The sequence below is a fragment of the Toxorhynchites rutilus genome, chromosome 3, assembly GCF_029784135.1.
Source record: "Toxorhynchites rutilus septentrionalis strain SRP chromosome 3, ASM2978413v1, whole genome shotgun sequence".
NCBI lineage: Eukaryota > Metazoa > Arthropoda > Insecta > Diptera > Culicidae > Toxorhynchites > Toxorhynchites rutilus.
Genome location: NC_073746.1, coordinates 21,014,274 through 21,039,549, shown reverse-complemented (window position 1 = coordinate 21,039,549; position 25,276 = coordinate 21,014,274). Strand labels below are relative to the sequence as shown.

The following is a 25,276-nucleotide window of genomic DNA, read 5'->3' as shown; positions in this document are numbered from 1 at the left end:
AGCATTTATTAAGCCTAATTCTCATTACACGGAATGGAACATAACAACAAAAAGGATTCCATTTGAGGGGGTAGTACACTAAAGAAACTTGAAAAAATAAAAATATATATTTCTAGTTTAAAATGTTCTCTGGGATTGCCAGTGTTTGTACTTTACTGTAGTTCTTGTCCCATGTTTGCCCGATGCTCCAATTATTGGACCTAAGCCTTTGCGCGTGGGGAGCTAAAGGAGCGCGTGAAGAATGCGCATCAGTTGCTTACTGGAATGGATATCCTTCTGGCGAGAGATGCTTTGGAGGCTTCACACAAAATGCGAACGAAAGCTTCAATCCTTGTATTGTGTCGATGTGACCATTCATAGTGGAAAGAAAATTTTGGAAATTGTAGCAAATATAGAAACCTGTAACTTCAATGATGGTCTACAAGGCGTTTTGGAGATAATGAAAGAGCTTAAGCTTGAAATTGGATCAGAGTGCAACAATTTCTGCGGAAAATCGGTCCAAGAACGAACCGATCGAGCAGAGATGTGGATGTCAGAAGCAGCTAGAGAGCCCGCAAGGACTGTTTTATGGCCCAGGGATTGCAGTCTGAAGATACGATGCAATAAAACAAAATAAATACAAATTGTTAACAAAATATAACAACAAAACAAAGGTCCAAAATTTAAAACGCGTTTCTCTCGAAACTATGTTTGGGAGTTCTATCTCCGGAAAGGTCCATGCGATTTTGATGAAAATTTTTTTCCCAGATTCTCTACTAAATTTTTTCTCATCGTAGTTCGGATTTTTTTTTATATTTTGAAAAATAAATTTGCCTCAAATCCTACGTTTATTAAGTCTCCAACAAGGCTCACCGCAGACACCAAAGGGAAGAACAGCGGCTTGGACATTCTCTTCTTGCTGATCGTCGCTGAAGTTCCAGAAGGATCCCCTTCGGGAACTTGGTTCACGGGGAACGTGAAATACCCAGTCCCCTATCAGTGTTCGCCTTCCAGCATGAAGTAGCTCCGGGGTGGAGCTGGCAGTACGAACAGAGCATCGAACGTAGTTGCTTGATTGTTTTCGCCAAGGCTGCTTCAAATCAACTGATAAATAAGTCGAAGCATATTTGTAGAGTGATCAACAAACATATGTTTCAATGTTTATGTTTAGTCCATTAAATTATCTTGTGGTTTTTTTTATCGCCTCCATAAATTAGTCCAATTTTTTTTAATACATACGTTATATGCAAAGACAAAGATCGTAAACTGGAGCCGGAAGGTCAAAACTGAATATATACTATATGGGTTGAAAAGTCCCGGGATTTTTAATGAAAACAATCGTTTTTTGGGCAAAGCTGGATTTATTCCTCAAAATAGTTTTCTTCGAGGCCAACATTTCGATTCCCTTTTTGTAGTACTAAACGTATAAGTCTTCGAAAATGCATCAGTGCCTCTCTGCAGACTGTGGTAATGGATCCACGTTTCACAAAACGTCGAAAAAACGAATCATCAACGCGCCGCAGTTTTTGATCAACGGTCAACAAACGCGGCACCCATGGCGCGGTTTGCTCTTTCATGTCCAAAATGTCGTGTAAAATGTATCTCACTCGTTCTCTTGAAATCTATACGGCCTCAGTTAACTCGCGTAACTTCACTTTACGATCGTTCAAAACGAGTCGATGCACTTGTTTTACGATTTCTGGGTTCGTAGCCTCTTCATGCCTTCCAGAGCGAGGTACATCTGCGGTGCTTGTACGGCCCATTTTAAATTCACTAACCCACCGATAAACTGTTGTTCTCGAAAGGGCGGAAGTGGAATAAAACTTCGTCAACCACTGTATTGATTGTTCAGAAGTTTTTCCCACCAAAAACAATGTTTGAACAAAATACGATGTTCCTTTTGTTTCCATTTTCTATACGAATGCTCAGGTAGTAACACTTAAACAACGGTTTGTGAACAAATAAACGAAATGCCATGAAATCAACGAACTAACAACGCTTATCATGATGTAATTGTAATAGGATTAACGGTAAATTGCTTCTTTTTTTTCAAAGATTAATGCTTTATTCTGCCAAAATGGTTACAAATTTAATATTCGAAGTATTGCCTATCGCTAGTCACAACTTCCCATCTTTCTGGCAATTCACGGATCCCGAATCGATTCAATTTTTGACTTCGTCAAAATTGGAGAAGTGCTGTTCAAGCAGACGATGTTGCATCGATCGAGAAAGGTAGTAATCGAACGGAGCAATGTTTGGAGAATACGGCGGGTGGGATGGGACCTCCCATTTCAGCGTTTCCAAGTATGAGCATTGTCGTGCCGCAAAATAACTTTATCGTGTCTTTGGTCGTTTTTTGATCGTTTTCCTTCAGTGCACGGCTCAAACGCATCAATTGTCATCGGTTGAGGTCCCTCGTAATGGATTCAATCGGTTTTAGCAGCTCATAGTACACCACACCCAGCTTGTATCCATAAGTTACCCGACGTTTAGGATTGTCGTAATGGACCCACTTTTCATCGCCAGTAACGATTCGATGCAAAAAAACCTTTTCTTTTATGCCGTTGGAGCAGTTGTTCGCACGTGACAAAAAACGGCATTCGACGTCTCGTGGTTTCAATTCATACGGCACAAAATGTTCTATCTTTCGGCTGATTCCCATTGCTTTTCAACGATCGGATATGGTTTGCTGAGCTACTCCAAGTGTATCTTCAAGTTCTTGTTGCGTTTGTGACGGATCTTGATAGAGTAAAGCCTCCAATTCTTCATCTTCAAACTTTTTTGGCGGTCCGGAACTTTCTTCGTCTTCCAAGTCAAAATTACCACTTTTCAACCATGAAAACCACGTGTTGCTCAGTTGGAGCATGGTCATCATAAACTTCCACCAAAATGCGATGACGCAGCTTTTTTCTTCATATTGAAGTATGATGTAAGATGGATCAAATCGGACCATCCCTTTCTCGGGTTATCCGCTTACCACAATACATATGGCCTTCCATTTTTATTTATATAGATAAAAGTGACTAATATTATGATCGATTCATCACAAACATTGTCTGTACACCTTCGTAGCATCAAAATCAACGATTTTGTCGCTTAGTGTTGTTACCTGTATCCAAGCTGATGCCAACTTATTCTGAAGTATCTGAAGTTGCAGCACAACTCATAGCATCATCATTATCGGAAGAATACGAAACGTTATTATCTTTCGATGAACGTTTTAGAACGGCTGAAGGTGCAAAATCGCTATTTTTAAACACTTGTCGGTCAAATGGGTGTATGCCTGTTTTACGAAACCCGTTTTGGGCGATGGCGAGCGTTCCAGCCGCGGTGAACGCTTCACTAACCATCGCAGCAACGTCATAAACAGTTATTGATTTGCTCCGTTCCATTAATTCGCTGAACGTTTTTGAATAGTACTTTGCGAAAGGCCACATGAAGGAGACGAGAAGAGGTTGTGTCTTTTGGGAGGAGTCAGGAGGAATGGATATCATACGGACATGATTTGCTTTAGCTTTCTCCCAAACTTCCAGGTTTTTGGTGTAATCCATGCAGCCATCAAGAACGAGAAGTACTGGATTATCAGCGGTCGGATTTGCGTGCAACAAAAAATGATCGAACCAAAGCGAAAATGTGTCTAACGTAATCCAACCACTTATGTTACATGTAAATGCCGATCCTGAAGGAGCACCCAATTTTAGCTCATCGTCCATTTGTTCGCAGGGGAAAATGAAGAATGGGGGTAGAAATTGACCGGATGCTGACATAGCCATCATTACAGTTGTGGTAACACCCACTTCTGACGATATCAATTTGCTAGCATGCCTTCGAACGTCCTTTGCTGCCATTCTTTTTTTCAGCTTTTTCACCTAGAATGAACAGTTGATTAATAACGAACATTTAAAACATGATTACATTACTCTTTATACCGTACGGACACCAGTGTCGTCAACATTCCAAATTCTACTGGGTGGGTAAGCATGTTCAGAGTAAATCAGTTCCAATCGGTTGAAGAACTGAACAACACTTTCTCGGTTCAACGTTTTCCCCCGTTTGATCCGTTTGCTGTCCTGTTTTCGAAGGGAAACAGTTCGATGACGTTGAAGGAAACTTTGCAGCCAATCCCAGCCAGCCAGCTTAAGTTGCCTGTTGAATGAATTCAGAACTCTACTTTTCTCAGCCATCTGAAATGCCAGGCTGCGCATCTCCAAAGCACTCAATCCATGAAAGCATTCAGCAATTTCTTTGGCATACATCACCAACTGCTCTTCCTGTTGTAGAGATAGAGAAAATCTTCCCCTTGGCGCCAATTTGACTTCCTTTGGATTTTCGGTCGTTTTCAGATACCGAGATAGACTGCACTTTGGAACGCCGTATAATTTTGCTGCCGTGGTCCTTTGCATTCCATTGTGAACAGCTTCCATTGCCAATGCCAGTTTTTCAACTGTCCACTGCATCCTTTTTCCCTTGCGATTTGTATTTCGCGACATCTAGAAGACAGAAAAACTAGTTTCAATGCGGCAGTTTCAGTTCGTCAAACTTTGTTGAAAATAGCGAATCTAGATCGAAAGGATCGATTTAAACCGTGTAAAACAAAATGTTAATGTTCAAAACACAGATCGCATTATTGACGTTGGATAACACAATTACTTTTAAGTAATATGTTTTATGTAATTAAAAAAAGCCATATCGTTTTGATACGTATGTATGAGCTAATAAAAAGAAGTAAAAAACCTTTTAAGTTAAACGGTTTGATGTACTAAAAGCTGGAAAATAATTAGGTAAGTAGCAGTTAGTAGTTATCACACCCCTTCCTTTGATCTAGGACATTTTTTTTCCAAAATATATATTTTTATCAAGGCTACTATGGCGTTAGCCTGACGGGGCCGGAGTTCAATATTTTAACAGTTTTTCTTGTTATCTATGTTAGTAATATGTAACCGATTACTCGCGGTCGGCTCGAGGTTAGTATTACAAGTGTTCTCGTAATTGGGATGTTGCTGTCTCCAATGCTCTGTACGTGTGCCCGACACGGGATACTTCCTATTGGGATGCAGCTGACCATTAATCAGCAACCCCCCCTAGTATGTACCCCATATCTAGCGTGGTGCGTCTTCTCGACTCGAGGAATCCAGGATAGAATGGTCACTAGCCGGCGCAATCATCAGCTCGTGTAGAGTTGTCATGAGCGGTACAACCTTTGGCTCTTGTTGAATCATCAGTGGACTGCACAACCTTTGGCCCGTGTATCTGTAAAGAGTGTGTGTATGTATTGCCGCGACTAAGTAAAAGTTTATAGATCGGATAGGAGGGATATGAAACAGGGACACAACGAAGGAAACATCATTAAACGTTGACATCGGCGTTTCTGAGGAACAGGTATAGATGAAGCAGAAGATCAGGATCACGGCTACCTAAGATATCCCGGACGGGGATATCCGATTGTCTGCCTTTTGCTCTCAGTGCTCTAGAGAGCTGAGAGCGAGCAGCATGGAACCGGATACACGACCAGACAATATGCTCGATGTCGTGGTAGCCATCGCCACAATCACAAAGATTGTTTGCTGCGAGCTCAATGCGATAGAGATGCGCGTTTAGGTTGTAGTGATTGAACATGAGCCGAGATATCACGCGAATGAAATCACGACCTACATTCAATCCCTTAAACCAAGCACTCGTCGAAACCTTAGGGATAATCGTGTGTAACCAACGACCGAACTCATCTTCACTCCACATGCGCTGCCAACTAACGAATGTGTCCTGACGAGGAATGTGAAAATATTCATTATAGGCAATTTGCCTTTCAAAAAGTGTGCCTTCTGAAGCGCCCACCTTAGCTAGCGAGTCCGCTTTCTCATTTCCCGGAATCGAGCAATGAGAGGGAACCCATGCTAAGGTAATCTTGAATAATTTTTCGACCAAAACACTCAATAGATGTCTTATTCTTATTGAGTGTTTTGGTTTCCGTTATCCATAGTTAATAGTTTCATCATATGCCCCACGATTTAATTTTAGTCTCGTCAATGCTCTAGATTAAAGTAAGGGGTGTGATAACTACTAACCTAAACTGACCAGACGTCCCGCGTTACGCGATATCAATATATTTCAATATCACAATTTGCTCATGTTGATTTTCTTAAATGGATGAACCTCAAAAAAAAACTTTTATTTGGCAGACTGTTCAAGAGCGCTTCAAATACATCCAAAGATTAATACGTTGAGCTGGTTCCATCGCACCAACATTGGGCTTTTTGTTTAGAGAGTGTCAACTGGAAGCGACAGCAACAAAATTGGAAAATGATTTTTATAAAAGTCCCCTATTGATCCGCAGGGACCAACGTGAGTCAGACGAAAAGTTCATCTTTGGTCCCCTAGCTCGGTCAGGGCTTGATGTTTTAAATAAGCTGGAAGAACTAGTGTATACTCGACAGGAAGAGGCGAGGTTGTTTGATGAAGTATCGTAAATGAAGCGCTGGGCGGTCTTACGGAAGTTGGCCGGAACCTGATCCATGGCCGATGAAAAGATGTATATCGGCGTGTTATATTACCTTTTCGTGGCTTTGGTGGTCGTCTGTCTCTCTATTTTGGCCATTCTCCCAAAAGTTTTCTATCGGTCGCAGTAGGGGAATGTTGGGAAGGTTGGTGGTCTGCGCGACAATGTTTATCTCTAGCCGATCCATTCTCTAGTGATCTTTTGGCATAATGGACTGATCCCAGGTTCGGCATAAAGACCACATCACCTTCCCAACTCCGGCAAGCACTTCGTACTATATATCTCCCCGTTCACCATATGACTCGAAAGAAGAGCGGCTTGGATATTCCCTTCTCGTCTGTCAGAGAAGGACCTTCCTCGAGAACATGATGTGAATGATATATTCGACGTCATTGCTTACCTGGGGAACGTAATGTACCCGGTCCCCTGCCCGGTTCACCAGCACCTCAAGCTACTCCTTCTGGGTGATTGCCTGCGGCTCAGATACAGCCGGTCTCGTCTGGCGCTTCTGCATAAAAATGTCCATTTTGGCTATATTCTTTTCCACCGTTTAGCCAGTTGCTTCGATCTCCCGGCTTAAGGAGCGGCAAAGAGATGATATTGTAAATACCAGATCTGCTATATCTGGCGGTGCCTCAGGATGTTAAACTCCTTCGCTGTGGGGTGGAGCTTGCAGTATGGAAAAATCATCAAGTTGCTTGACAATACTGCTGCTGCGAATCAACAGCCTTGAATCAATTTTGTTGTAAACTTAATAAACGTAAGATTTAAAGAAAACTTGTTCCTATAAATTAACCTTCATCGACATCGCAAAATTATTCCATTTTTTTGAATGCATACATTAACACTAAAATCGATGAATAATGAATTGGAATTTTCGAGCCTTCCATTCGGTAATTTGAAGAAAATTGTAGAATTTGAATCGTGCTTGCCGGGCGTAAATACTCTGATTGAGCGAGTGATTTTCGGGCGTAAACAAAATCTAAACCACCGAAAAATCACAACTGAGTGCCGATAATCAGAAAGAAATAATACTGATCAGTTTAGACTCGCTAAACTATGGTTTGTGTTCACATAACGTATATACATAACGTTTTCATTTTTGTGTCCCGCGTTAGACTTCTGACCATCTGGTCAGTTTATACTAACCGCTACTTACCTGATTATTTTCTATCTTATAGTACATTAAATCGTTTACCTTAAAAAGTTTCTTTACTTCTTTCTATTTTCTAGTTTTTAGTACATTATCTGTATTATTAGTATATTTCTCTACAGTAAAAACATTCCACAATTTTTTAAAATGTTTTTTTTTTTTATTTCTGTATTATAGTGATTTTCAACACATTTGGCTGGTTCGTCACTTTTACCTTCCATTTCGGAAGAATGTCGGGAGTGAGAATTGAACTCGTGACCCTTAGCGTGAGAGGTATGGATGTTACCGCTACGCCAGATCGCCTCCTCTTTAAAATGTTTGATTTTTGCCTTTTTTCGGAATGTGTTCATGATGTATTGTATTCTATTAGTCAAATATTTCCATTCGATACCGATAATGATGAGATTGCAAAATACATAGTCGACCGTTTTGTGCCGGCGACCTTTCTGAATTTATGTTGTTCATCATGTAGTTTGTTCTCCAAGTCAAGTTCATTCATTTGATACATATATCTCAATAAACATTTTTCAAACTAATATGAAATCATTCATTTGCTAGCGGCGGTCAAATTGGATTTTTCAAGATAACGGAATACACAGTATTATAATGACAGCAGAGATAAAGGTGTACTCCAAATTTCAGATCAATTAGTTAAAAGAAACGTGTTCAAGTTTTTATTGATGTGGGACAACCCTAGAGACATACAAACAGGTCAAGTTGAATTAAAGCGTCTAAAAAAGTAATCGCTTAGTTTGTTACAGCAGCCATCTTGGATTTGAAATTTTCATAAATAGATGTAATAATTACAAACGAAACACAGTAGACTTCCAAGATGGCTGAAGAGTGGTTTTAGCAAGTTGGCCCACCTTAGGATATACTTCTACGCGCCTTGATTCAACCGATCCAGAGACGATTTGTTCGACAAAATTGGCGATCTAACGTACAAATCTACACCTAGGCGGCGCTGCGGTGAAAGTGATGATGGTTTTAAATTTTGCCATGTGAACTTATGGAAGGTTTATAGTTCTTTCCATAAATTACAATGTTATAATCATAAAAGATTATTTGATTGCGATGAGTTTGTAAGAAATTTAATTCTGCGCAATTTTATATATAACATGTTATTTATTTACCTCTTTCAGTAGTGATAACTATAAAAATGTTGACAATGGTTGAACTAAAGAAGGAAATTCGAGAGCACAATCAAACACAAGTAGAAAAATGTACGATTCCTGCATGTGAGAACTACCTTGGAAAGCCCGGAAGTAAAATATACGTGATTTGTTTTTGAGTTTTAGGTTACATTAGCATCATTTTCTTAGTTCAAAAACAAAATCCAGATGTCTCACCGATCGTTTACGTTTTGCGTTAGATCGCCAATACGTATTTCCTTATTGGCGATCTAACGTAAAAATCTACACCTAGGCGGAGCTGCGGTGAAAGTGATGATGGTTTTAAATTTTGCCATGTGAGCTTATGGAAGGTTTATAGTTCTTTCCATAAATTACAATGTTATAATCATAAAAGATTAGTTGATTGCGATGAGTTTTTAAGAAATTTAATTCTGTGTATTTTTATATATAACATGTTATTTTTTTATCACTTTCAGTAGTGAAAATTGTATAAATGTTGACAATGGTTTAATCAAGGACGGAAATTCGAGAGCACCATCAAAAACAAGTAGAAAAATGCATGGTTCTTGCATGTGAGAACTACCTTGGAAAGTCCGGAAGTAAAACATACGTGATTTGTTTTTCAATGTTAGGTTACCTTATCATCATTTTCTTAGTTCAAAAACAGAATCTACGATCGGTGAGACATCTGGATTTTGTTTTTGAACTAAGAAAATGATGATGAGGTAACCTAAAACTCAATGTATATTTTACTTCCGGACTTTCCAAGGTAGTTCTCACATGCAGGAAACATGCATTTTTCAACTTGTTTTTGATTGTGCCCTCGAATTTTTTTTTTATACAACCATTGTCAACATTTATACAGTTTTCACTACTGAAAGAGGTAAGAAAATAACATCTTCTTCTTCTTCAATGGCACTAACGTTCCTAGAAGAACTTCGCCGTCTCAACGTAGTATTACTTGCGTCATTTTTATTTGTAGTTAGTTGAGATTTCTATGCCAAATACGCCGATTTCTATGCCAAACACGCCTTGAATGCATTCTGAGTGGCAAGCTCTAGAATACGCGTGATCACAGTGCAAGTCGGAGGAAATTTCTTTGACGAAAAATTCCCCCGACCAGAACGGGAATCGAACCCGAACACTCGGCATGTTAGTTATGACGCTAACCACTCGGCCAAGGGAGCACATGGGGGAAAATAACATGTTATATATAAAATTGCGCAGAATTAAATTTCTTCCAAACGCATCGCAATTTTATTATTTATTAATAAACAAATTTTATGATTATAACATTGTAATTTATGGAAAGAACTACAAACCTAGCTATCAAAATCACCTATTCGAGAAGGTGCTAATTGCTACATATTAGTGCAATTTCCCATCGCCAATCAACGCAACGACTTCTTCGGAGAGTATCTACGGCATCGGTCACTTTCGTTAGCTCAAATTGAATTCAAGTTAGACAAACGCGTGTACGTGAACGAGAATTTGGTTCCGGAAGTCAGGAGAATAAAATACAAGGCACTCGTATTGAGAAAGAAGGGGAAACCTAAATCGTGTATCTACCAGAGGAGGAATAGTCTACGTTTCGTTGCCCAACAGAAGCCAGTAATGTACTGGGACATCGGAGGATGAGCTACGTCAAGTTGTCAACAATATTCAACGGAAATAAAATCAGTGAACCCTACCCGGACAAAATACTGTTTTTCCTTCCAATCCATCCTTTTCTAATCCATGTATCCTCTCCTGAAAGTCATGCTGGAGTTCTACGGTGGAGCATCTTCCCAAGGACGAATTTCTGGAGACTCGATTTTTTTTCATTAGGCTAGAATTCTTAGTTTTTGGTGCGTCATTTATTAAAGTTCCAATATTGGATTTGTGGTAGTTGTACATTATCAGTTTTTGTTTTTGTAGATTGTAGTCTTGTGAATGTTTGTGGCTCTTGCTGTTTGAATTTTTGTATACATATGAGTAGTGGATCTGGTCGTAATGCCTCTTCAAAATGTGTATTGCGACCTAAGACAAGACGTGACAACTGGCTTCTTACTTACTCGTCGACCAAGTGGTAGATAACAGAAAAGCGAGATGTGGAGGTTGCCAAATGTTATAAAATTTCCGAAGATTATTTTCCAATGAAAAACATGTGTTCTTCGTATCATGTATTTTCTGAGCTGCACCATTTTTTTTGTGTTAATTCTTCAAACGAATGTCACATATTTCAAACAATGAGTACTTTCCTGTTATTTTGGTATGCAAACAAATTAAATGTGAAGAGATCAAGAAAACTAGAAAACTTAGATTTGATAGAAGGAGTATATGTTGAAATACATAAATTAAATTCATAGTTCATTTTATTTATCAAGAGATTATGGGCCTTACCGTTTACACTTCACGATGAAATCGAAATGAATGACGCGCCATTAAATTTCGTTTCACGAGTTAAAGAAAATTATGGGTTTTCAGGTAGAATGAACCCTTTTCAAAGAGAAATTATGAATAAAAATTAAATTTTCCGTATCAAATTAGTGTGAATGTGAATGTGAATGGAAAACTTTGCTTTCTTCATTTGGTAAAATAATCTCGTACAAAAATTGTATTTAAAGATAATTTTATATTATAATGATAAGTTTTAGTCAGAATATCGGAAAGTGTATAGAAAATAGGTCAAGTTAGGGTAAGAAAGACGTGCTTCAAGTAAATAAATAACGCCAAGTAAAAATTTTCATTCAGATTTTAGCAATTTAAAAGTGCCTTCGGACTGAGTAGTAAGGCTTGTTAAAAACTAATTTCGTATCCAGATGTCGGCAACGTATCGTTGTCATCGCGGATACACTTCATTTCGTTTTCGCCGTGAAGTGTATACAGGAAAAAGGCTTTATAATTCACCTATGATATCGTTCAAATACTAACTGTACTGAAATATCGATGAAATAATACATTCCCAAAATATAACATAGCGTTTATTCAAGTTTTTTTTGTAGGTATGCATGCTTTGTTCAGGTTCCAACATGTTTTTAAAATTTTTCCTGCTGCCTTGGTTGTTATTTGTTATTTGATCCTAATTTTATTGCTAACTGCTTTACTGTTGGAAAATAATTGAATGTTCTTCTCTGCTAGGCCGCTGCTATTATGCTATGCTAGATGGCAAGAGAATCACAAAAAGATGTAGGGTGGAAATTCCGATGCAATGTTTCCCTCTCTTCAGGAACTGAGCACCGGACGTAACAGAAACGAAAATATACAAAGAATCCATAATAGAAATTTTCGCTAAAATTAAATGTGAATGCAACTATTATTCAATTTTGAATATATTTGGCAACACTGTGAAAATGTTGGAAATCCCATTTTTGTATATTTATCTTTGTCAGTTGTTTTCCTCATCAACCAATCAGAAGCCGAGTTGCAAGTGGTCCGAGTTTGACAGAAGAAGTGGTCCGGAATCGGCCCCCTATTTTCATGTCTCGTCTCAGATCTCAAAAGTATATATACACCCTTGTTCTTGTTTTGAAGACAAAACGTTCGAAAATATGCCTCATTCGTACGAAAGTGTTTTTTGACCTGTCAGTCAATCGCTACTGTTGAGTTCCGAATCAGAGCAAGCGTAGAAGAAAATTCAATCAATGTTTATGGTTTTTGTGATTCCCGGAATAAAGCGCAGGAGAAAACGACTGCAACAGAAACCACCACTCATAAAAAGTGTAGGGTAAATGATCTTGGTTTGTCCAATTTGGGGTGTTTTTACGCAACTAGTAAATGCAAATCGATTTTTCTTCATGAAATCACACATAATCGATACGAGTTTGGGATTGTTGAAAAGCCCCAAGTCTTTAGTTGCTAATACTACCATAAGGTGTTGAAATTATACAAATTTTTATGTTTTTTAACGATTTTCCTTAAAGAAGAATTATGATCATGTTTGACCACCTCTGATCATGGTTTGCCCAAAAAAATGATCATGGTTTGTCCGGTTTTAGAAATCTCCATTTTTGAATGAAAACATTCGAATTCACAATTAAATGTTGCATTTATCATTGCTTGAGTTTACTGTCATCATATTGATTCATTCATAATTTAGGCTTTCTTCAGAATATTGCCTTTTCTTGGGCATTTTAGAAGTGTTGACCTCAACACAATCAACACAGAAAAACCATACTTCTGCTATGCGCGAAGCACACCATAAACAAACTGCAGCGCTCCAAGCGGTTGCCATAGAAATCATGTGGACAAAACAACATTATTGAATTGGACAACTCATGATCAGAATTGAGTTCATCAAAATGCGTTAATTTAATGGTTTAGCTATGTAAATCCGATACAAATGGTGAGCAAGCATGATGTTTACAATATTTATATATGTTGTAATCCAGAAAAGGTCTGAATACGTGCCAAATAATCATCTGGTGATCGATTAAAAGTTAGCTCGAATGAGGGGCGCATTGACACAAATAGAAGGTGTATTTTATAATCCTTTAAAACATGTGATTTCGTAAAAATATACTATCAAACTACTATAAATCATGTAAAAGGCAATTTCATTTATATGTTTCGAAACATTCGAAGGCCTTATTTGACACAGGAGCGCTGAATTAGAGCATTCAAAAAAGTGGGCAAACCATGATCATATTTTCGACTTTGTCCAGTCGAAAATATGATCATGGTCATTTTCCCTAGTAGACTATAAATATTGTGGCGCGGTATTGTATTTCAAAACAAGAATTAACCGGGCAAACGTATCGCCTCAGGCAAACGTAACGTCCCGGGCAGACGTATACCGTCCGACGCTCGCTAGAGCTCGGTCGGACATTGCTAAAGGATCGTATTCTATGTTTCAAACTAACCGGGCTATCAGTGGATCCCAGGTTTGCGTGCGAGACACCGCCGCTTCCGACGACGGGTCGGCGGTGTACTCGGATCGAGTCATCTTTGGCAAGAACAAGAGAATAAATTTATAATAGAAATGTGAGGCATTTATACACATGATGTTTTTCCCGCGCCAAATATTTCTAGCCTGCTACACTTTTTCTAAGTGGTTTCTGTTGCAGTTGTTTACTGTGGCGATTTATTCCGGTCACGGGTTTTTGTTGTTTATTGAGACGATGTGGTGTGTGAAAATACTTCTACTTGAGGGGCTCAGAATGCAAGGGGTGTAAGTGACTTGATTGATTTCTCTTCATCAACTTTTTATTTAGTTAATAACTCAACTACAAAAACGTTCCAATTTAAGTTTGCTATACAATCCGATAGATGAGGTTCTGACCTATCTTCTATCTTCATTGTCAAATACAGCTGGGAATGTATTCGCAGCTAAGTTATGACCAAAAGAGAGAGTCGATGTAGAGAAATCGATCAAATCACTTACACCCCTTTCATTCTAAGCCCCTCACTTAAATTGATTTTAAATCTCATTTATTTTATTTACAGTGGAAAATTTCTATAGAAGCAGAAAGAAAGAAATAGACATATTTTTTTCACCTGACAAATATGTTTTCTAGTGTATCTGAAGAACGGCATAAAGTTCAAAATTATCGAAAAGTCACCGAATGATATATGAGGGGCTCAGAATGCAAGGGGTGTAAGTGACTTGATCGTTTTCTCTTCATCAACTTATTATTTAGTTAATAACTCAACTGCAAAAACTTTCCAATTTAAGTTTGCTATAGAATCCGATAGATGAGGTTCTGACCTATTTTCTACTTTGGTAAATACAGCTGGAAATGTATTTGCAGCTAAGTTATGACCCAAAGAGAGAGTCGATGTAGAGAAATCGATCAAATCACTTACACCGCTTTCATTCTAAGCCCCTCATATATGATCAAAATATTGAGTTTATTCTATTTGAAATTGAGGCGAATGGGATCAAATTATTGGTGGGTGCTTTTTATAATCCTCCCATGTGTGATTACTCGCATGTTTTGAATGAAATTTGCGATAACCCATGTGTCAATATGACAAAGTTCTTTTTTTGAGAGATTTTAATACCAATTTGCTAGATGGAAGGTCTGAAAAAATTAAACGTTTTCAAAACTGTTTGTCCAACTTCTCGTTTCAGTCGGTTGGTCACGAGCCAACTTATTTTCATAGAAATGGTTCCTCACAAATTGACCTTATTTTAACTAATGACATAAACAGAAAAATTGCCATAAAATAAATTTGAGCTTCAATCAAGTCAACGTGCCGTTTATGTCCAACCATGATTTGCTATTTGCTTCTGTTAATATAGACACCGTTCTAACTACTGAAGAATTCCGTTTTCATGATTTTAACCGAATAGACCCAGGGCTAACGATTTCTTTATTCAATCAAATTGATTGGAATTACTTTTATAACATTAACAATTCCAACGAATCATTAAATTACTTTAATAGTCATATCAAATAACTATTTGAGAACACTGTTCCTTTGAAAATGGGTGTCTGCCATGCAAATGAAACACAAATTTCTGCACTACGCGAATTAATCAAGCAAATGAAACCAAATTAGGCATATGGAGGTTTTAGGGTGCAATGAATGATTCTATGATGGTTAGACACTCTACCCTCCTCTCCTGGGGGGGGGGGGGGGTGGTGCTGCCATACAAATGAAACACAAATTTCTGCATTACTCGAGAATTATTCAAGCAAATGAAACCAAATTAGGCATATTGAGGTTTTAGGGTGCAATAAATGTTTCTATGGTAGTTAGACTCGCCACCCCCCTATCTAAGGGGGGGCTGCCATACAAATGAAATTCAAATTTCTGCACTACGCGAATTGATCAAGCAACTGAAACCAAATTTTGCATGTGAAGGTTTTAGGGTGCAATAAATGTTTCTATGGTGGTTAGACTCACCACCCCCTCTCTAAGGGGGGCTGCCATACAAATGAAATACAAATTTCTGCATTACTCGAGAATTATTCAAGCAAATGAAACCAAATTAGGCATATTGAGGTTTTAGGGTGCAATAAATGTTTCTATGGTAGTTAGACTCGCCACCCCCCTATCTAAGGGGGGGCTGCCATACAAATGAAATTCAAATTTCTGCACTACGCGAATTGATCAAGCAACTGAAACCAAATTTTGCATGTGAAGGTTTTAGGGTGCAATAAATGTTTCTATGGTGGTTAGACTCACCACCCCCTCTCTAAGGGGGGCTGCCATACAAATGAAATACAAATTTCTGCATTACTCAAGAATTATTCAAGCAAATGAAACCAAATTAGGCATATTGAGGTTTTAGGGTGCAATAAATGTTTCTATGGTAGTTAGACTCGCCACCCCCCTATCTAAGGGGGGGCTGCCATACAAATGAAATTCAAATTTCTGCACTACGCGAATTGATCAAGCAACTGAAACCAAATTTTGCATGTGAAGGTTTTAGGGTGCAATAAATGTTTCTATGGTGGTTAGACTCACCACCCCCTCTCTAAGGGGGGCTGCCATACAAATGAAATACAAATTTCTGCATTACTCGAGAATTATTCAAGCAAATGAAACCAAATTAGGCATATTGAGGTTTTAGGGTGCAATAAATGTTTCTATGGTAGTTAGACTCGCCACCCCCCTATCTAAGGGGGGGGGGGACTGCCATACAAATGAAACACAAATTTCTGCATTACTCGAGAATTAATCAAGCAAATGAAACCAAACTAAGCATATGGAGGCTTTAGGGTGCAATGAATGTTTCTATGGTGGTTAGACATTCCAACCTCCTCTCTAAAGGGGGGCTGCCATACAAATGAAACACAAATTTCTGCATTACTCGAGAATTATTCAAGCAAATGAAACCAAATTTGGCATGTGAAGGTCTTAGGGTGCAATAAATGATTCTATGGTGATTAGATACTCCTTCCCCCTCTCTTAAGGGAGAAGAGGGAGGGGTCTGTCTTTATTCTATCATATTTTCTGCATCAAACATTTATTCCATGTAACGGAGAAACATGTTATTTGCAAACCAAATTATCTCGTTGAAAAATCTTGAACGAGAATTGTGTCTGAAAATAATCTGATATTATAATGATAAGTTTTATCTTGTTATCTCGTTGAAAAATCTTGAACGAGAACGATGAGTTTTAGTAGAAGTACTAGGAATTTTTTAGTAAAAGATAAATTCAACGGGGTCGATTAGAAGACCAATCAATGAACAGTTTTGTGATTGGACTCATGAACTTGCGCTTAGTAAGAAAACGTAAATTTTTAAAGGTATTGATAACAAAAAACTATTTTGGGCGGGACGAAGTTTGCTGGGTCAGCTAGTAGACTAATAAAAACCCAACAACCGATTTACCTCTACAACAAACATGTTCCCCTGAGATCGCAAAGAGGGAAAAAATTTGCTAGGGTTGTCTTTGAGGATGACGCACTCCATTAATTATTATATTATATCTTGAACATAAAAGAAAAATGTCTTAAGTTTGTGAGAAATAATGATAATAATAATAGTTCGTTAACGGTACAGGTAAAAGTTCCTCGAATTTGAAATTAAAAACCTGAAGGTATCATTATAAGTCTGTCAATACTTACACTAGCTTTCTTTTGGTTCGTTTTTAAGCAGATTGTTTCGTTTCCCTGCAGCTGAGCATCTGTACACTCGAATTCACTTTTCTAAAATAATGGTGCAACTATATTAACAGTGTTTTGTCTGTCACAGAAGTATTTTACAATATAACACCCGTCGGTCGGGATCGCATCAAATATTTCATTGTTACATTCCAGAAAAGATGAGCGAGAGTTGGATTCAGGCAATTCAAATTTCTCTACTTCTGATTGAAGTTCGCTCTCTTCTAGACTTTGCATGGAATGTGCATTTGGTTCTGATGGCTCGTTCATGTTGTTTCCAGCAACTTCGTCCATACCGAATTGTTCAGATTCTTCCGAGATCTCAGTTTTGATCTTGACCATACTTTGGTCGCATATATAATCCGTTTGATTCTCAGCGGGAATTAACGCAAAATTGTCGATTGTGTTACTGTGATAATCCACAAAATATGAATATGAGTTAGATTTGGGCAATTTCAATTTCTTAATTTTTAATTGAAGTCTTCTCTCTCCTAGACTATGCATGAAATGTTCTATCGGTGCTGATGGTTTATTCTTTTCATTCCCACCAATTTCCACTATACCATTTGGTTCAGGCTCATCTGTTATCTCAGTTTTGATCTCGAACGTTTCATGGTCCCACATATGATTTTCTTGTTTCACAACGGGAATGATCGTACATACCCCGGTGGGTGGTAATTCAATACCTGTGAAAGTTGTTTCATCAGCTGTTTGAGTTCCTCACACAAACCACAGTCGAACTTACGCTCATTGAAGTGCTGCTGTTGGATCCGCTTCCCTTGTTTGGACTTCTTTTGTTTGTGGGCAGCACCCATATGAAGGTTGTATGAGGACTCCAAGCGAAATGCTTTTCCACAATCGTTGCATGCAAATGATTTGAACTGCAAATACATTGACCTTATTTTGAGAAAAAAAAATGTACGGATGGAAATACCTACATGATCGGTACTAGTGTGGGCTTCACTTTCTTGAACAAGTTTTTGAAACACATCTTTCAAGGTAGATTGATCCTTCGATCGGTTAAACTTTGTCTCACTTTTGGGAACGCTCATAGTTTAAAATCTTGATTTATAAACCTTTTAAACAGACGAAACGAACCATTGACATTTCGATATGAAAACAAAATATTACCCTACACCAACGTCCTTCGACAGTTTTCAGGTGTGCTAGAAGCGTTCTTAGGGTGCTCATACACTGTTTTACGGAAGCCAAATATTTGACTATTTTTGACAGATAAATTTGATGAAAAGTGATACAAAATGCTGGATTCTAACCCCGCCTTGCCCCCCGCAGACCACACTGCACTGAGAGAAATAATTAGTAAATATAACGATTTTTTTGGTAAATACTACCAATCTATAGTCATTTTCGACCGTACTAATAAACACATATGTCAAGGAGAACCATGATCTTCTTCTTCAATGGCTCTAACGTTCCTAGAGGAACTTCGCCGTCTCAACGTAGTATTACTTGTGTCATTTTTATTAGTACTTAGTTGAGATTTCTATGCCAAATAACACGCCTTGAATGCATTTTGAGTGGCAAGCTCTAGAATACGCGTGATCACAGTGCAAGTCGGAGGAAATTTCTTTGACGAAAAATTCCCCCGACCAGAACGGGAATCGAACCCGAACACCCGGCATGTTAGTTATGACGCTAACCACTCGGCCAAGGGAGCACAGGAGAACCATGATTCGGAAGCCCAATATCGGCTACATTTTCTCGCCGAAAATGCACGTATCAGAATTATATCCTTATTATACCTCCGTATTGCCTTATGGGAATAATGAAAATGGTTAATACGCTCTTTTCTCACCAATTTTCAGATATGACAATATCCAAGCTTACTAATGTTATCGAGTAAAATATACTAATCTCTGGTAGGGATGCGGGTTTGTTGACAATATTTACAAAAAATTTGTACATTCTACTAATTTTGCATTACCAAATGTATTTAGTAGTTTTCGACCGAGGATTTTTCTAAGGGTGCCTATAGTTCTAGCCTTAGTGGTGCGGACTCAATCCACTTCATTTTCAAGCAAATTCATGCATTTTTTCAAGCGATTTCTTGCGATAAATTCTAAGACCACCAGAGATGCCAGATTTACAAAATTTGTAAATTCACAGACATATATGTAAAATACTTTTTATTTTTGTTGCATACTTTTTGGATATAACAATCAACATTTGGATATAATGAGAGGCTCTATTCATCACATCAGAGATATTTCACTCACCGCCAAGCGAATCATTTTTTAGCAAACGTGAGGACGGCAACATGTGCGTCGCTAATTTCCTTAAAAATGACGCTCCTAGAGGGATCTCTTTTGAGCAAACGACAATGAGTTGATTCTCGAAGCCCTGACGGAACATCTTTGAGTAATATTATGATTGACTACATCCAAGAGATAACGGAGATCGTTTCATCCCAGTTCATGAGCATCCCTTCAACCTTGCACTGTTAGCCTATATCTATCTATATAAATAAAAAACGAAATCTGTTCATAAGCGGAAAACCCGAAGAAGAGATGGCCCGATTTTCTTCCTGTAGATCAATATAGTGGAGAGCAAAATCGAAAAATTTTCGGAAAACTCTTAAGGAATGTCGGAAAATTAGGAAAATAGAATTTCCATATGACCGAAATATAAATGAAAATGGTAAAAATGGAAGCCCAAATGTGTTGCTAATCGCAAAATCCGATGAAGGAAAGGTCCCTTTTGAGCCTTTAGATATATATAAATATATATATATATATATATATATGTATATATATGTATATATGTATATATATATATATATATATATATATATGTATATATATATATATATATATATATATATAGCCATTTCATGCGTCCTCAAGGGAAAAATGATTTTCCGGACCAACGGTTAACTTTGTAAAATCATATCTCATAAACGAAAAAATTGCATCTCTGAAAACGAGATATGTTATGTATAACATCTTCATCTTTCAAAAAAAATATAAAAAATATAGCGCCCTCTAGTCCAAAGCCATGAATGCAACAAAAACCATATACAATCGATAATTACAAAAATTTTATTCATTTTTTTTGCAAGTTCAGTATTTTTTTATAAAAAGCTGGCTCACTGTCTTCATTCAGATATGTCGATGATCTAAACTGGTTCAGTGGTTCTTTATTATGAATTATGAATTTTTGAAAAAAGTCAGTTTTGGGAAAAAGTGGGAAAAAATTATTTTTTGAACCACCCTAAAAAGGAAATGGTCACCCTAACGGAAAAATTAAAAAAACGGTCTAATTTTTTTGCGATAAAGAACAAAACTACCACTTTTCATCGAGATCTTTGAACCACTATATCGGTTTATCATGGAATGGCTGTATATATACAAAATACACCTATACAAAATATACAATAATATACAAAAGACAATCTTCCGTGCATCGCAATGTACAAAATATTAATGAATCTATGAAGATTGACGTTAAAAGACATTTTTACAGATCCACACACTTTTACAGACATTTCCACATTTTTAACAGACTCACATATTTTTACGGATTTTTTTAAAAAATCATCTGGCAACTCTTCGTTCCACTTTTTATCGAATATTTTCAAATCGCACGAGTGAACATTTACGTGACTGTGATTTCGTGACTTCGGAAACGTATTTACAGACGCACTGGGTCGATTTTTGTAGAGACGACAAACTAGTTCCGAATAAGGTTTCCCGTATTTGTGGAGTAAGTACGATGTTTCAATTATTGAAAACCAAAAGTGTAGCAAACCTTTCATACACTTTTTCAGATTTATTTTGATAGAAATATATCGTTACATTTCAACCGGAGAAGAAACCTCGTGAGAAACCGTAATGTCTTCTCCACAATAAAGCCGGTAATTGACTCAGAAGATTACGTCCATCATCAACACGAAACGCAGATAGCTTTACCGTTATATTCATCACCAGAACTAGCGGATCATAAATAAGCGGATTTCATTCGGTCAGTGTCCCTAGCAAAGCTGTTTTCACCGACGTTAGAGAAAACATCTCCAAAACATTTCACTTTTGCTATGTATGTACGTATCGAAATTCGCCAATGTCGAATTTTGCTCCCACATTAAAACCTTGGAGTAAACTAAGAGTTATTCGTAGGTTGTTTATATTCTGTCAGGTTCTGATACCATGCAATATAAGATGCTCTTTCAGAGATGAAATGGTCAATTAAAAAATTGACTGAAAAATGTAGTTCGTTCATTTTATATGTTTAATTATTTTTGCCTTTTTCATAGTGTTGATTATTATAAGAAAAATAACACTCCTAATCATTGGATCTTTTTTTGACATTTCAATTGGATCTTTTTTGACAACCGTTTTGATTCAGTCCGCACTACCTAGCTTCATACAAATTCGGTATAAATTTTCTTCAGGGCATGATTTCCATTTTTTTTTAAATTTTACAGACAATTGTAAAAACGTCTAGCATCTCTCAAACCAATCAACTGAACAGAAGTACCTTCCTTCGAATACCTTTTCTCAGCCACAACTGTCGCAAAACAAAACACGAAGGAAATGAGATATTTTCGACGTTAATTATAAACGGCTGTTGTTGGTACATCCTTTGAAATAATAAGTGAAATCAATGCTGATTTGAGAGGAAACCAATCGAGTTACCAACCAGTTATGCTAGAGTTAATTTATAGCATATCAACTGAACAAAATTGTGATGTTTCTGTGAGTATAACAAAATATTTATGCCGGAGTTATGAATGGAAGTTCTGATTAATTTTCAGCCTAACTGGCCTGAAAACCCGTACTCTGAATTCGAGAGTAAACCCACCATACTCCAGAAGAGTGGAACTGAAAACGAGGTATGCAACTTGGAACCCGGGGAGGAGGGTTGTGTGACTATTCTAAGCTAGTGTTTTCAGGTCTCGATTAATGGATGCATCCAATGAAAACTATCCATTAGTTATTAGTAAATATTCAATGAGTCATTACAAATTCTAGGACATATTGCGAGGTATCGTTAAAGTCGAACGTAATGACGACATGAACGACGTTGTGGGTGGCAATAATCAGTCAGCATCGTTCACAGAGACGGGAACAGCGGTAACGCACCTTACCTCGGTGTTTGATAATCGAGATGTTAGAGTTAAAACTAATGACCAGGATTGTACGTATGCTACGATAGGTGTCATTGATCAGAGGACGCATACCGAAGAGTGTTTACCAGAGTTTCGATCAAATCGTGATATTGTTGATTTACATGGGGTTGCAAAAAAGGGCACTTCCACCCGCTTAACGTGTGAGCTCTGCGGTAAAGCCTATTTCAGTGAAGATGCATTGGTACATCATCGTTTGAAACATAAGGATACAAATGAATGTGACTTTTCCTACCTTTGCTCATACTGCGATAGATCCTTCACGACGAAATATCGCAAAGAATGCCACGAACAGAGTCATACAAAAAGCTACAAGTACAAATGTCGCTTTTGTGATAAGGGATCGATCTTAAGAAAAACTATTCTATGTCATGAGGCTCAAGAACATAGTTATATTAGCGCGGATTCTGTTCTGCATTCTTGCTCCGTTTGTGGCAAAACTTTTGCTCACGTATCTACGCTTGCATTGCACGAATCGAGTCACAGCAGTGAACATCCCGTTGAATGTGAGCGATGTGATAAAAAGTTCAAAAATGTCCATCAAATGAAACATCATCTGAGAACGTATCATCTTAAAAATCAAAGAAAATTGGAACGAAAAAAACCCGAACCTATAATACTGGAACCGCTCACGGATGGAATTCTTATAGAAGTTGAAATGAACGAATCCGACGACCCGGATAACGACCATCAGAAATTGGAAGACGGACGAAATTTTCATCAAGCTGGGATGATTGCGAATGTTATAGAGATGCCAAGAAATCACTGTTGCGACCATTGTGACGAAACATTTTTCCACCGGCGAAGTTTATTCGCTCACCGGGCAAAAATACATGGCATTGAGGAAAGGGATGTCATGGTAAGAGCCAAACAGGCAACGAAATATCCCTGCGAAGATTGTGACAAAACGTTTTTTCACAAGCTGAGATTATCCGCCCACCGGGCGAAGATACATGGTATTGGGGAAAAGGAAGTTATAGAAAAAGCAAAACAGAGAAAAAGATATTCCTGCGTGGATTGTAACAAACATTTTTTCCATCGGCACAGATACAACGATCATCGTACGAAGGTGCATTTTATCCAGAATATTAAAGCTCCTCCCTCTCGTCTTACCTGCGATACTTTGACACACCAACGCGCAGCGCTTAGCTCTTCAAATAAACATGATTGAGTCATTACTATGATGGAATGTGCAAGAATAACGATCAGAAAACTGTTCACGAGCAGATTCACACGAAAAGCTACAAATGCACAAGTCCAAGCATCCAGTCAAGTGTAAGTAGTGCGAAAGAAGGTTCAGAAATGCCCAACATGTGAGACATCACGTGAGAGTTTGTTGGTTCAACAAAAAGGTAAGTCGGAAAGGATGAGAATCCAAAAAGTGGAGTATTGATCTCCAGTAATCTAAAAAGCCTTGAATGTAACTGACACAGCATTCGAGCGAGTAAAAGCCATTATTTTTATGTGCTAACAAGTGAAATTATAGGGGGTCTTCGTAGCCACTTGGTTACGCGTTCGCTTACCAAGCGATCGATCGTGAGTTCAAACTCAGGGCCCTCAAATGACCATCTTTGTGTTGTTATAGAATAACTACGTCCACGTAACCATCATCAGCGATGGAAATCGATCCACGGTGGAACAAAGATCGATTCATCCATACAACTGCTCTGCTCTGCAAGAAATATCGGGCTGCTGTGCTATAAATAACTCAACAATGATCAATATCAACTGTCTCCGCTGTCCGGTCTGCTGAACAATGGAAGAACAGAAAGAATACCCTTACGCCTAAATGGCTACTACTGTGTAATTTACCATAATGTAATGGAACAGAAAACTTAACGCCTAAATGGCTACTACTAACTACTGTGTAATTCACAATTTATAGAAACTTAAACATATGTACATGTACACGATTAAACCCGGCTCTGTTACAGCTAAATGCTAATGAGCCTAATAAATAAATGGGATAAAAAAAAAGTGAAATTATAAAAAAAACATTGGTCTTGTTTATATAAAATACCGGATGTAATTTTTTCATCAATACAAAAGCACAATCATTTGCTTCAACCCTCAAATAGAATTTTTGTTATAACCGAAAGAAAGTTCCTACAACAAAAAATCAAAAGTATTTCAAACACACTTCGCATGAGTCTACCTCTGCTGGTTCCAGACCAACGTTTGTTTCCAGATCTCGTTCCGGTCACTCCGTAGTGTGTAGCCGAGCCACTGTAGCGTGCAAATTTTACGGCTACGTTTCGCCACTGTTTCGAGGATTTTTACAAGAAGAGTGATTTTTTTTGACTTATGACTATTTCTTAATTTTGTTTACATTATATGACCAGCAATATGACCAGGTGGGGCGAAATGGGCCACCCTTCGTTTGGGCTTGTTATTGAACCAATAAAACTTATTTTCCAATAATTGGCTCCTCTTATTAAATGATTCTAAATTGCTCAAATTTGTGACAAAACACTACTAGACGAGTGTAAAAAATGATATCTAGCAAAAAATCCGAAGAAAATTATGAAACCGCAAAAAATCTGTTTACTTTTGAGCGTATGAAATTTCATACGCTGTGCAACTACGGTACATTTTTTTCTCAATAGGATATATCAGCTTCTCGATAATCCGGAGGAGCTGTACAATTATCTGATTGATTTGGACGAAGACGCTTTCGAAAATCTAGTGTCAACAAATGATATTGACTTTGTCATCGTGCCCCAAGCGTTGGAGACAGCGATGTGGATGCTGGAGATAGTGACTCGGAGGACGGCCCTTCCGATTTTGGCAAACAAGTGAATGTTGAGAGCAAGATTGGACGAGGCCAATCACAAGAA

General features: G+C 37.9%; 2 protein-coding genes across 3 annotated transcripts in view; one reads left to right on the top strand and one right to left on the bottom strand.

The window, feature by feature from the left end:
• Positions 1 to 1,440: 1,440 nt before the first annotated feature.
• Positions 1,441 to 18,405, bottom strand: LOC129775934 (uncharacterized). Of its 2 annotated transcripts, none has more exons than XM_055781220.1 (6): positions 18,231 to 18,363; positions 18,042 to 18,177; positions 17,399 to 17,982; positions 17,261 to 17,341; positions 3,909 to 4,469; positions 1,441 to 3,848 (listed from the first exon to the last, which is right to left on the bottom strand). In XM_055781220.1, the coding sequence occupies exons 2-6, from the start codon at positions 18,109 to 18,111 to the stop codon at positions 3,111 to 3,113; spliced, it is 2,034 nt and encodes a 677-aa protein (XP_055637195.1). In that variant the 5' UTR covers positions 18,112 to 18,177; positions 18,231 to 18,363; the 3' UTR covers positions 1,441 to 3,110. The 2 variants fall into 2 exon arrangements, with proteins under 2 accessions (XP_055637195.1, XP_055637194.1); XM_055781219.1 differs by having other exon boundaries at positions 1,444 to 3,848; positions 18,235 to 18,405.
• A 3,421-nt stretch (positions 18,406 to 21,826) lies between these two features.
• LOC129772944 (uncharacterized) overlaps positions 21,827 to 25,276 on the top strand; it is a 32,480-nt gene continuing 29,030 nt past the window's right edge. Inside the window, exons 1-3 of the mRNA XM_055776478.1 lie at positions 21,827 to 22,008; positions 22,068 to 22,145; positions 22,285 to 23,603. Of these exons, the coding sequence (XP_055632453.1) occupies positions 21,958 to 22,008; positions 22,068 to 22,145; positions 22,285 to 23,603 (1,448 nt within the window). The 5' untranslated portion in view covers positions 21,827 to 21,957. The remainder of the gene's footprint in view (positions 22,009 to 22,067; positions 22,146 to 22,284; positions 23,604 to 25,276) is intronic.

Bases quoted from the DNA above. Each gene is read 5' to 3' on its own strand.
- LOC129775934 (XM_055781219.1), bottom strand. From the start codon at position 18,348: ATGAGCGTTCCCAAAAGTGAGACAAAGTTTAACCGATCGAAGGATCAA. The intron at 17,342-17,398 runs GTAAAATACTTC...CCATTATTTTAG, and splicing joins CGACCGACGGGTGTTATATT to AAAAGTGAATTCGAGTGTAC. The intron at 3,849-3,908 runs GTATAAAGAGTA...TGTTCATTCTAG, and splicing joins ACGACACTGGTGTCCGTACG to GTGAAAAAGCTGAAAAAAAG.